Source organism: Nansenia antarctica, assembly GCF_963989245.1.
Source record: "Nansenia antarctica genome assembly, chromosome: 1".
NCBI classification, from domain to species: domain Eukaryota; kingdom Metazoa; phylum Chordata; class Actinopteri; order Argentiniformes; family Microstomatidae; genus Nansenia; species Nansenia antarctica.
The window spans coordinates 31,564,676-31,577,505 of NC_137674.1; the positions used below are offsets into that span (position 1 = coordinate 31,564,676).

The window sequence follows — 12,830 nt, forward strand, 5'->3', positions numbered from 1 at the left end:
TGCTCCTCTGTCTCAGGCTGCGTATGATAAGATCTGTGCTGCCAAGAAGCAGGCGGAGGCGAGGAACCATAAGCTTGACGATAAGAGAAAGAAGATCAAGCTAGGTGAGCCTCCCTCCTCCTTCTCCTCCTCTCTGCTCCTCCTCTCCTCCTCTCCTAATCTGTTTTTTCCAGCCTCCCTCTTCACAACTTTTAACACAACCAGCACTGTTCACCAACTAAAGACCTGTGTGTGTATGTGTATGTGTATGTGTGTGTGTGTGTGTGTGTGTGTGTGTGTGTGTGTACGTACGTGTGTGTGTGTACGTGTGTGTGTGTACGTGTGTGTGTGTACGTGTGTGTACGTGTGTGTGTGTACGTGTGTGTGTGTACGTGTGTGTGTGTACGTGTGTGTGTGTGCGCCATGTGGGATTCTTCCAGATTTGGAGACCAGGGAGCGGCGAGCAGAGGCTGAGACCCAGGACGAGGCGACCATCACTAGAACGCTAGAGGAGGAGGTGAGGCATCATCCACACTGACGTCATCATCCCTGGAGGATGAGGATGGCATTGTAACAGGGTCTGGTTAAAAAGTCCTCCAGTAGGGCAATGTCATTTTTCTGTTTTTTTCCAAATTATGAAAGTGCAGATTGTAAGCTTTCAAATGATGTGTCATACATTGGAAATAGTTGAAGAAGATATGCTTATTTGAATGTTGATACACCTCAAACAAAATAGCGGAGAAACGCGCTCTGAATCAAAACACACGCAAAACACCTGCTAGTAGGCTAGCGCTATAAAGGAACATCGCTACAAACATCTAATTGCATGTTTGGCACATCACAAGATGCTGATAGAACATCAACATGCTAAAAATACATAACTACACATAATTAGATGATCACACAGTCCTTGCTTTTCAACACGTCCTAAAACGTACATTTATTTACAAGCCATGTATCACTAACCCAGTAGCCTATGGCAGAAGAGAGAGTGAATCCAATTCACAAATTATAAGTATTTAGTGATCCTAAAGCTGTTGTTTGTTATAAATCGAGTGGGCTCTTCAACACTTAAAAAAACTGAAAACACATAAAAAAAATAAAAAAATAAAGCGTTTTGCTCATTTGTGTGTCTTCAGAATTGCCGACATGCGGACCTTTTGACCAGACCGTGTCACATTTCATGCCCACACTCTCATCCCCAATGCTATTCCCCACAGTCGGGCCTAAAGCCCAATTTATACTTCTCGAATTTACGCGCGTCTACGCCGTAGCATACGCAAGGGCTCTCCCAATTTATACTTCTACGTTGGTCGGTTGCGTCGCGTTGATCGGTGTACTCATAGTGGCATAATAGCGATCAAAAAACATATTTTTGTTATGCTTGTTGTAAAGAAAATGTCTATAATGCATTGAAATGACAGTAAACTAAGATAATAAGATGGTTATCATAATTTTTCAAATCTTTTAAAAAGTAAATGACATTTCTGTCATGACTTCCGCATTTATGAGAGTCGGAATGTGACGCTACCAAGCGGACCAATCACAGTAGATAACTTTACATTAAATATGTCTATCATAAATATCATTTAAACCCAACGAACAGCTATGGGGCTCCCTGTAACTAATCATTTATTTCTAAATAAACAGGATTGTACATCTCGTAAATGTGAATTGCGCTCCTTATAGGAAGGCTGTGCCTGACGCTTCCATAGGGCGCTCCGTTGGAACGGTGTACTCAAAGCGGCATAATATATATATATATATTTATGCTTGTTGTAAATAAAAGTTCTATGATGCATTGAAATGACATTAAACTAAGATAATACGATGGTTATCATAATTTTTCAAATCTTTATTAATAAGTAATTACAGAAAAAGTAAATGACATTTCTGTCATGGCTTCCGCATTTTGGTCTACGAGAGAGTCGGAATCATATCGGAATCATGTGCTACCAAGCGGACCAATCACAGTGCTTACGGTTGCGTAGGCCCTGCTGCGTAGTTACATTTTTGGAGAGGTGCGCGTCAACCTACGCCGTAGCCTACGCGTTGGCTTGCGTAGGCCCGCAGCCTACGCCGTAGGCTACGGCGTAGGTTGACGCGCACCTCTCCAAAAATGCCGTCGATTTTACGCAGAAGTATAAATTGGGCTTAAAGCCTCACCACTGGAGGTAACATAGCCACCTCCCACTCTCCTCCCCCCACCCCACCCCTCACCTCCCTCCCTCCTTTTCCCACCCCTCACCTCCCTCCCTCCTTTTCCCACCCCTCACCTCCCTCCCTCCTTTTCCCACCCCTCACCTCCCACCCTCCTCCCAGATGGCTGTCAGCATTCTGTTATTTCTCAAATGTTATTTCAATTAACTTGGAAATGGAAAATACTTGGACAAAGTACAAAGCCGCAACTCAATCTCGTTTAAGCCGTTTGATTACTGTATCATTATTATCAGTTTTCCCATTAGGTTATGTTGCATGACTTGGTGCACTTTGCTCATAAAAGTGTTGTGGTAAATAGACCTTTTTGTGTGCTTTTTAGGTGAGTCATGACTGAACGCGCATAATGCATGTAATTACGGCCCATGTGTATTTGTGACTGACAGGGGGAGTAACACCAGTAGGTGGCAGTGTTCTATTCTCTGTCTCGTAATGAGTGCAGTGTTACTGCAGTTCATGTGATGACACATTATTGCCCAAGCAAGTAGAAGACCTTCACCCTTCACTGAAAGCAACCGAAGAGTTGTTAATGTGGTTGTGGAACCGTATTAGCTTTGTTTGTCTTTGACACGCACCTGTCCTTGTGGTGGGTCAGAGTTTGGTCATGTGGTGCCAACATCCTGGTCCTGTGAAGGCTGTGTGTGTGTGTGTGTACCTGTGAGGAGAGAGATGATAAATGGTCCTGTGAAGGGGGATATCTCTGGTCATGAGGAGGGATGATATCTCTGGTCCTGTGAAGGGATGATATCTCTGGTCCTGTGAAGGGATGATATCTCTGGTCCTGTGAAGGGATGATATCTCTGCTCCTGTGAAGGGAGGATATCTCTGGTCCTGTGAAGGGAGGATATCTCTGGTCCTGTGAAGGGAGGATATCTCTGGTCCTGTGAAGGGATGATTTCTCTGGTCCTGTGAAGGGAGGATATCTCTGGTCCTGTGAAGGGAGGATATCTCTGGTCCTGTGAAGGGAGGATATCTCTGGTCCTGTGAAGGGATGATATCTCTGGTCCTGTGAAGGGATGATAAGTAACTCTGGTCGTCTTCCATCAGATCCACCGTCTGAGGGAGGAGGGCTCCAGACAGCTGCAGGAGGAGCAGAGGCTGATCAAGGAGCAGATTCAGAGGGAGAGAGAGGGTCAGAAACACCACACCTCAGACTACACACACACAGGTACACACACGCACACACACACACACACACACACACACACACACACACACCAATCAACCCAACACAGCGTAACACGACATAACACACTGCCAAGACTGTCGACTGAACCAGGCTGGTCGCCAGGGCGGTGAGCAGTCCACCTGACATGATTCCTAGCCTGTCAGGACAGCAACCACCACGGCGTGTTCTTTGACTATGTTATGTTGTGCTGCTGTGTTGCTAGCGAACATGAATGTATTGGAACAGTTTTTTTCCTCCCTATGAAAGACCTATTTTAATCCATTGGCACGGCGGAGGAACTGGCCCCAGAGTGACATTGCACACATACCGAAATGAATCTGTTCCACAAAGCATTTTACCTCTTAACATCATATTAGCATTTAAGAAAAAAAACAAAACCCCCAAAAAGTCGTCTGGCCCCCGAGCCTTGAGAAGAAAGCGTGGTGAAAACACACAGTCTTCTGAAGGGGAGGTGAACCCCCCCCCCCCTCCCGCGCGCTGCGGCCGCGCACCAAGTCAGGCAAGGTCAGGGCACGTCTTCGCCGAGACCCGGCGCTCGCACGCTATTGGGCCTCTCTACGGGCCCTTTCCTGGAACGACGCCCTGTTCCCGGCTCGGGAGGCCGGGGTCAGCGGCGGAGCGCCAAGCCAGTGCGGCGGGCGGGGGAGATGGACGAAGACGGGGTTCTCTGTGACTGATGTCTACGCGGAGATGATGGCTCCCATTAGGGACAATTGTGTCTTGACCACTGTCACACAGCCCACACTGAACACGGCGCTCCTTCCCACATGAATGCTCTTTTGTTTTTTTTTCTCCCTCCCTCCCTCTCTCTCCCTCTCTCCCTCTCTCTCTCTCTCTCTCTCTCTCTCTCTCTCTCTCTCTCTCTCTCTCTCTCTCTCTCTCTCTCCCTCTTTCCTTTCCCCCTTACAGATTCGGCAAGGCAGTCCAAGAGCAACGTGACCCCCAAATTAAAAGTAAGATGTTCTAATATTGTTTTTAGTCAGGGGATGTATTAGAGGACACTGGGGATGTAAGCTAATGTGTTTTTGTATTTAATCTGGTTAAGACGTCTGATAACCATCAGGAGCGGTGTATCCCCCCAAAGAATCCCTCAACGTTTGTGTGTTCCACTTAGGAAAACAAACGTCAGGGCAGAATGTTGAATCTACGGTTATTACATATCATTTTCACAAACATGGGAATATTATTTCAGAGATTTCTCTCAGCCTAAGAGTCTTAAAGGCACTGATAACTGAAAACACATAAGAAATCGGTATCAAACCCGATAACGTCAGTTATTAAAGGTTTTGTTATTAATAATATTGATAAACGTCAAATGAATGTGTTCTGCATGTCTTTTTAAAAAGTCAACATCGCTCAAGTCTTATCTTTTCTGGCCTCAGCATATAATAGCTTGTGCGATGCTATGAATTCTGGGTATTTTATGAGTGCTTTATTTTTCAAACCAAATCCAAAAATAATCCAACATTTTTCATCTCCCCAAAGAAACAGAAATCTAACCATTTTACCAAGTGTTTTCTGAAGTTATTTGAGGTTACACCAAATGTCGAAATCAGTCATAAGTATCGGGACATTGATCCTGACATCTTTTAACCGTCCTCATGCATTTCAACATTGCTACATGGGATTCGATCATAAATCATTCTCGTCTTCCCCAGTATGGCAGATCCTTTGACAGGGGCCTTTGAAATATGACCTCTCAATGCTTTTCGTGTGAGGGTATTTGTTTTTGCTCTAAAATATTTTCTGTTATTTGCGGCTTCGCAAGCCTAGGAATCTGATGTACCAGACCGGTTGTTGCCAGGGAACTCCAATCACTTTAAAAAAGGTTTAAAGTACCAGCAACATAACTGCTTCAGCAACATGTTGTGGCGGCCTGTAACTTGGGTATCACCCAAGACCTGCTCTGCCTCGTTAGAAGATTAATGGGGTACAAGGTTATCGTTGGGTAGAGGCGAACAGCCTTGGAAGGAGAAAGCACATTTTTAGGAATAATTGTTGCTTAAAGAAACTGTTTAGACAGGGCAGTTCCGAGAAAGCCCTTCCTCTGACAGTGAACAGAGTGTTGGAGCTGGACCTAGTCAGGCCTTCGCTACTTGCCATTTATAATACTGCTCTCCAGATAGTTAATGAGATAAGGGCTTGTGAATGGAATTCAACTGTTGCACAACTTTTTTTTCTTCTTTTTTTATACATGGAACTACTAGGCACGGATAAGAATGCATATTTGTAAATCAAATGATGTACAGCTCAAAGAGGTGGGGCACCCAGAATTGAGTACACGTTCATGGCATGGAGGTCATAGAGGTCATGGAGGTCACAGAACCACAAAAGAACCTAATGTTTAATGGTTGAAAGTGTACTCAATTCTCGGTACCCCACCTCTTTGAGCTGTACATCATTTGATTTACAAATATGCATTCTTATCCGTGCCTAGTAGTGGGGTTGTGATGGCCTAGTCGATAGTGATTTGGACTGGTGATCAGAAGGTCATGAGTTTAAATCCCACCTGGGAACACCACCACTTGAGTAAGGCACTTAGCCCTAATATACTCCAGGGAGACTGTCCCTGTAATCTGTAACTGGATAAAAGCATCTGCTAAATGATTAAAATGTAAGATGGCTGATAAGCTTCAAATCTCTCTGAGGTGTTCTCACGATCACTCCTACACATTTCTACGTTAGCAACCTTTTGCGGCGTTCCACAACTATCCGTTTTGGGGCCGATTTGTTTCCCGTTACTTGCTGATTAGACGCGCGCGGCCAGTTGAGTTCCCTGTGCGTTGCGGTTAGCGGTTGAGTCAGTGCGTTCTCTCCAGTCCAGAGCCAGAGGAAAAAGGGCGGTTTTAGTTAATTTTCGCCCCCACTCTCCTCCGTACCACGTGAAGCTGCATGGAAATTGACTGCAAGTCTCCCAGGTGCTGGTGGGCCAGCTCCAAGAGCTTAACAACCTCCCCCCGGGGGGCCGCGCGCCTTGGCCCGGCGCAGGGGCTCATACCATACTAATCTATGCGTGTCATCAGAATGAGACACTGCCAGTGTGTTCTCGCCACATTATCTAAAGCCAGGCTAAACCTAGCGGAACCCCTGCTTGATTGTTCCTATATATCCACATGGTAGTAGACAGGATTGATGTAGTGAGAGATTTCATCTTTCAAGGGGTGGTGTACTCAGACGGGTTCAATACCTTTTTTGTACAGTACGGCTGTAAATATTAATAGATTCGTGCTTTAGTTGACAACACATCTGATTAGATGTTATATTTAACTGTATTTCAGAAGGCCAAGAAGTTAGAGAGAGTGAGTGACATGGAGCCAAGTAAACAAGAGTGTTGTACCAAGAGGGCTCGGTTTAAGCAGTTTGCAATCATTTCATTGTTAACTTGTAAAGTGCCCCCCCCACTCAGTGTTTAGGCACCCTGCTGGTTTCCTGTCTAGAACATTTACATTTACATTTTTGACATTTAGCAGACGCTGTTATACAGCGACTTACAATGTACATAAGTACATTTGTCGAAAGTAAGTGAATCATCTATCCATCAGTCATCGTAGATGCAAGGTCCAGGTGCTTCTATGCAAGGTCCAGGTGCCCTTGGCAGTCACAATGCTAGAAGAAGGAAGGATTACTTAATTTAATTTTTAAATTTTTATTATTATTATTATTATTATTAACAGTAGAGGAATTATGGGGGGAGAAATGTTAACAAAATCACTGACCACCTAAACCGCAAGCTTATAAAAATAAAAATAAATAAATACCGGGAAGTGAAAAGATTTCACATGACCACATGATATTAAGTGGTATATGAATCCACAAATAGAAAAACAAATAGGTTAAGCGGTAGATTAATCAACTAATAGATCCTTAACCAACAAGTGGGTTATTTCTCTGGGTCTCTCTCCTAACTCGGTTCATCCTCTCTCTCTCTTCCCAGATGAAGTGGAAGTGTAAAAAGGAGGACGACACAAATGGGGGCTACTCTCAAGACTTCCTCTTTAGCCTTCTTCAAAAGGTGGGTGCTCTGAAAATCAATCACCAAACATTGTCACACAAAGAAACCTCAATCTCAAGGCCATAAACTGTGGCCCTTCACACACCTCCATGTGTGACATGGAAATGACCAGTCTTATCTTTGAATTTTCATATTTTAATAGATAAACAGCAGAAGGAAAGCAGGTCATATAATCCTACTTATTATTTCAAGTTTCAAGTTTTATTGTTACGCCATATTACACATAAGTGTAAGAGAGTAAAATTCGTAGGCTTCAGTTCCTGACATTGCAGCACAAGACAATAAGACAACAGGCATAATTCAAGATAAAAAAAACAATTGTGACAATAGTACAAGACATAAGTGACAAATAAGACAGGATACAATTAGCAGTATCTAGACAATGTACAGACAACAAGGCAATAGGCATAATTCAAGATAGAAAAAAGTGACAACAGTACAGGACATAAAACAGATAAACAGGAAAGCGGGTCATATAATCCTACTTATTATTTATGATCGAACCAAGGTCTCTGTCTACAATCTGGGAGACCTCTTCTCTATCCTCTCAGACCTGTGTTCTCTCAGACCTGTGTTCTCTCAGACCTGTGTTCTCTCAGACCTGTGTTCTCTCAGACCTGTGTTCTCTCAGACCTGTGTTCTCTCAGACCTGTGTTCTCTCAGTCCTGTGTTCTCTCAGACCTGTGGGTTCTCAGTCCTGTGTTCTCTCAGACCTGTGTTCTCTCAGACCTGTGTTCTCTCAGTCCTGTGTTCTCTCAGACCTGTGTTCTCTCAGACCTGTGTTCTCTCAGTCCTGTGTTCTCTCAGTCCTGTGTTCTCTCAGACCTGTGGGTTCTCAGTCCTGTGTTCTCTCAGACCTGTGTTCTCTCAGACCTGTGTTCTCTCAGTCCTGTGTTCTCTCAGACCTGTGTTCTCTCAGACCTGTGTTCTCTCAGACCTGTGTTCTCTCAGACCTGTGTTCTCTCAGACCTGTGTTCTCTCAGTCCTGTGTTCTCTCAGACCTGTGGGTTCTCAGTCCTGTGTTCTCTCAGACCTGTGTTCTCTCAGTCCTGTGTTCTCTCAGACCTGTGTTCTCTCAGTCCTGTGTTCTCTCAGTCCTGTGTTCTCTCAGACCTGTGTTCTCTCAGTCCTGTGTTCTCTCAGACCTGTGTTCTCTCAGTCCTGTGTTCTCTCAGACCTGTGTTCTCTCAGACCTGTGTTCTCTCAGTCCTGTGTTCTCTCAGACCTGTGTTCTCTCAGACCTGTGTTCTCTCAGTCCTGTGTTCTCTCAGTCCTGTGTTCTCTCAGTCCTGTGTTCTCTCAGACCTGTGTTCTCTCAGACCTGTGTTCTCTCAGTCCTGTGTTCTCTCAGACCTGTGTTCTCTCAGACCTGTGTTCTCTCAGACCTGTGTTCTCTCAGACCTGTGTTCTCTCAGACCTGTGTTCTCTCAGACCTGTGTTCTCTCAGACCTGTGTTCTCTCAGACCTGTGTTCTCTCAGACCTGTGTTCTCTCAGTCCTGTGTTCTCTCAGTCCTGTGGGTTCTCAGACCTGTGTTCTCTCAGACCTGTGTTCTCTCAGACCTGTGGGTTCTCAGACCTGTGTTCTCTCAGTCCTGTGGGTTCTCAGACCTGTGTTCTCTCAGACCTGTGTTCTCTCAGACCTGTGTTCTCTCAGTCCTGTGTTCTCTCAGACCTGTGTTCTCTCAGACCTGTGTTCTCTCAGACCTGTGTTCTCTCAGACCTGTGTTCTCTCAGACCTGTGGGTTCTCAGACCTGTGTTCTCTCAGACCTGTGTTCTCTCAGACCTGTGTTCTCTCAGACCTGTGTTCTCTCAGACCTGTGTTCTCTCAGACCTGTGTTCTCTCAGACCTGTGTTCTCTCAGACCTGTGTTCTCTCAGACCTGTGGGTTCTCAGACCTGTGTTCTCTCAGACCTGTGTTCTCTCAGACCTGTGTTCTCTCAGACCTGTGTTCTCTCAGACCTGTGGGTTCTCAGACCCGTGGGTTCTCCCGTACAGAGACCTGCCTGCCTAGTGTCCACGTCTGAGGTCTGATGACATCAGTGTTATAGATGGTTTTATTCCTCCCTCTTATACAAGCCCCATTAAATTTTGTAGCGAGTGAAAAGAGCGCTCGGGGCAATGCAGTGCCCTCTTAAAGCGGAGCACGCCATTGTTAGTGCCCCTGTTAGCGGGCGGGTATTTATCAGTGCCAGGGGAGTCGCTAGGAAATGTGCTCTTCTCATGCGAACCTGGTACCACCTTGATGTGAAAGCAGCCATGGGGCGTATCGGTGGGGCGTAGCGGGCGTGCAGGAATGAGGATAGGGCAAGTCCAAGTGTCACTGACGTCAAGAAAAAAAAAAAAGAAGAAAAAAGGTTACAGGTCCAATTTATCCTCTGCACGCACAATCAGTGCGAAGTCAGGCATGGGAGGCCGGGACAAAGGATTGTGGGAAAATGAGTGTTGTTGTTTTGTCTTAAAAGTTAAAAGGGATTTGAAATGTGGAAGGAAAAACAAAACAAAAACGAGGCTGTTTGAGATGGCGAGCTCCGTTGAGTGGCAGGTAACGTTGGGGAGAGTCGGGGGGTAGACTCCCCTGTGTGGGAACGAGAGACCGTAGTGTGTGTGTGTGTTTTGGACACGAACGAGCTTAAATCTACTCTGGAGAGGGGAAAAAAGGGTTGACGTATTAAAATATTTGGATTTATGGAATAAGGGTCTACAGAGACTCCCGTTTGTCACTGTTGGCCCGCTCCAGAGTGTCCTCAGCGTCCATTAGCATTCCTGGCCTGTCCCGTTCCCAGAGACGCAGACTTCCCGGGAATGGGTTCTCAGAGGTCTTCTTTTCCCCTCTCAGAGGGCCGGGGGCCTCTCTAACAGGTGACATATACAATATCACAATCCACAGGCCCTCTATGCCCAGAGGAGGCCCTCCATGAGCCAAAAGACCCCTATGTAATTACCACTATGGCTGAGAGGAGTCAGCTTTTACTGTAGTGTTGCAGTCCAAGTCCTGTCAACCTCCCTCCAACTACTCCCTCTGTCTGTCTGTCTGTCTGTCTGTCTCTCTCTCTCTGTCTCTCCCTCCCTCTCTCTCGTTCTCTCTCTGTCTCTCTCTCTCTCTCTGTATCAGAGGTCTTTAAGTGACCCTCGCAGGGCCGCTCCTCCCTCTGCCTCCCTCTGCCTCCCCTGGCCTTGCCTCCCCTGCCTCCCCTGGCCTCCCCTGGCCTCCCCTGGCCTCCCGTGCCTCCCCTGGCCTCCCCTAGCCTCCCCTAGTCTCCCCTGCCCTCCCCTGGCCTCCCCTAGCCTCCCCTAGTCTCCCCTGCCCTCCCCTGGCCTCCCCTAGCCTCCCCTGGCCTCCCCTTCCCTCCCCTGCCTCCCTGTACTCTGTCCTACTGGCAGGGAACTGGACGATAGCCACAGCTAATTTCAGCCCGGACCAGAACATATTTTATTGCACTTTCTCACCACATTAGCTGAAGAACTCCAAGATGCTGTCTGATGGAAATAAGCAAACAGTAGTTTATTTTTAACAAATTGTCCCCCAGACATGTTGTTGTTGTCCCTTTTGAAATGTTGCAGAGGTTGACTCTTTCTCTGAAATAACTTAGGTTTGAAGACGTTTTCCCAGATAGGGTTCATGAGATGTCCTGGGACGGGTGCTGAGAGACTGCGCCGACCAGCTGGCCGGGGTTTTCACCAACATCTTTAACCAGTCCCTGTCCCAGGCCACCGTCCCACCCTGCCTGAAAACCTCAACTATCATCCCAGTCCCGAAGAAAAGCACGGTGAACTGCCTAAACGACTACCGCCCGGTGGCACTCACACCAATCATCATGAAGTGCTTCGAGAAACTAGTCCGGGCCCACATACTCACACGCCTCCCGCCCAACCTGGATCCATACCAGTTCGCCTACAGAGCCCACAGGTCCACAGAGGACGCCATAGCGACGACTCTCCACGCCACTCTATCCCACCTGGAGAGGGGAAACAGCTACGCGAGACTGCTCTTCGTGGACTTCAGCTCCGCCTTTAACACCATCCTTCCAGACAGGCTAGTGACCAAACTACTAGACCTGGGTCTATCACACTCTATATGTGCGTGGATCAAGGACTTCCTGACCGACCGCCCCCAGAGGGTGCGGGTGGGCCCCCACACCTCCACAGCCCTCAGCCTCAGCACTGGGTCACCCCAGGGCTGCGTGCTAAGCCCCATCCTCTACAACCTCTACACCCACGACTTCACCCCCATCCACCCCAGCAACTACATCGTAAAGTTTGCAGACGACACCACCGTGGTGGGATGTATCTCGGGGGGGGACGAGGCGGCGTACAGGGATGAGGTAGAGCAATTGAGCAAGCTGTGCAAGGTTAACAACCTGCTGCTAAACAAGTCAAAGACCCAGGAATTCATCGTAGACTTCAGGAGGAAAAAGTCCGAGATCCAGCCCCTGCTCATCGACGGAGAGAGCGTGGAGATAGTCTCAACCCTCCGATTCCTGGGACACAACATGCGGGATGACCTGGCCTGGAAGGACAACACTAAAGGCACCATCAAGAGGGCACAACAGCGGCTATACACCCTGAGATGCCTCAGGAAACAACACAACAAGCAGGAGATACTGGTGGCCTTCTACCACGGCGCAGTGGAGAGCATCCTCACCTTCGGCATCTCCAACTGGTTCCACAGCTGCACAACAGCGGAGAGAATCGAGCTACAGAGAGTCGTGAGAACAGCACAGAAGATCACCGGCGCCCCCCTCCCCTCTCTGGAGGAGCTGTACAAAACACGCTGTCTCAGGAGGGCCTCCAAGATCTCCAAGGACCCGACCCACCCTGGGCACGAACACTTTGTCAAGCTGCCCTCGAACAGGAGGTACAGGACCCCGGCCGCTAAGACAAACAGACTGAAGAACAGCTTCTACCACAGGGCCGTCAAGGCCCTGAACACAGAAAAGGCCTAAGTTCTGGGCCCAGGACAGTCCGGACGGATTGTATGGCAGCTAGTGCTGAGGCACAAACATGTAAATTTTCAAGCCTGCAAACTGTGACACTTTAAAATAATGTGAAAAAATACTTTTTGTGCAATATGACAACCCTAGTTGACTATCTGTGCAGTATAGTACAGTGGATTGTGTACATAGCCTTTATTGATGTAAACCAGCTCCTTACCTTCTTGTGATTTTATGCATCTATGCTCTTTCTAAAATGTGTTTTCTTTTTCCTTTCCTAAACACCAGGGGAGCCACCCCTCCTAAATTTCGTTGTTTGGTACCTGTACTGTAGCAATGACAAATAAAGTCCATTCCATTCCATTCCATGTATTTTTTGGCAATGTTCCTTACAGTACATTATGTTTTTTTTCTCCCACTACCCATTCTACATGGTAAATGGACTGACTTATATAGAGCCTTATTCCAAAGCGCTTTACAATGGCCTCTCATTCACCCAT

The 12,830-nt window shown here is 46.9% G+C and overlaps 1 protein-coding gene across 2 annotated transcripts in view; it reads left to right on the forward strand.

The window, feature by feature from the left end:
* dnajc17 (DnaJ (Hsp40) homolog, subfamily C, member 17) overlaps positions 1 to 12,830 on the forward strand; it is a 49,608-nt gene that overhangs the window by 12,173 nt on the left and 24,605 nt on the right. The window contains exons 4-8 of one of the 2 annotated variants that reach the window (XM_080533660.1): positions 17 to 104; positions 420 to 496; positions 3,244 to 3,364; positions 4,295 to 4,338; positions 7,320 to 7,397. In XM_080533660.1, the coding sequence (XP_080389786.1) occupies positions 17 to 104; positions 420 to 496; positions 3,244 to 3,364; positions 4,295 to 4,338; positions 7,320 to 7,397 (408 nt within the window). The remainder of the gene's footprint in view (positions 1 to 16; positions 105 to 419; positions 497 to 3,243; positions 3,365 to 4,294; positions 4,339 to 7,319; positions 7,398 to 12,830) is intronic. The other variant, XM_080533661.1, reaches the window with a different exon arrangement.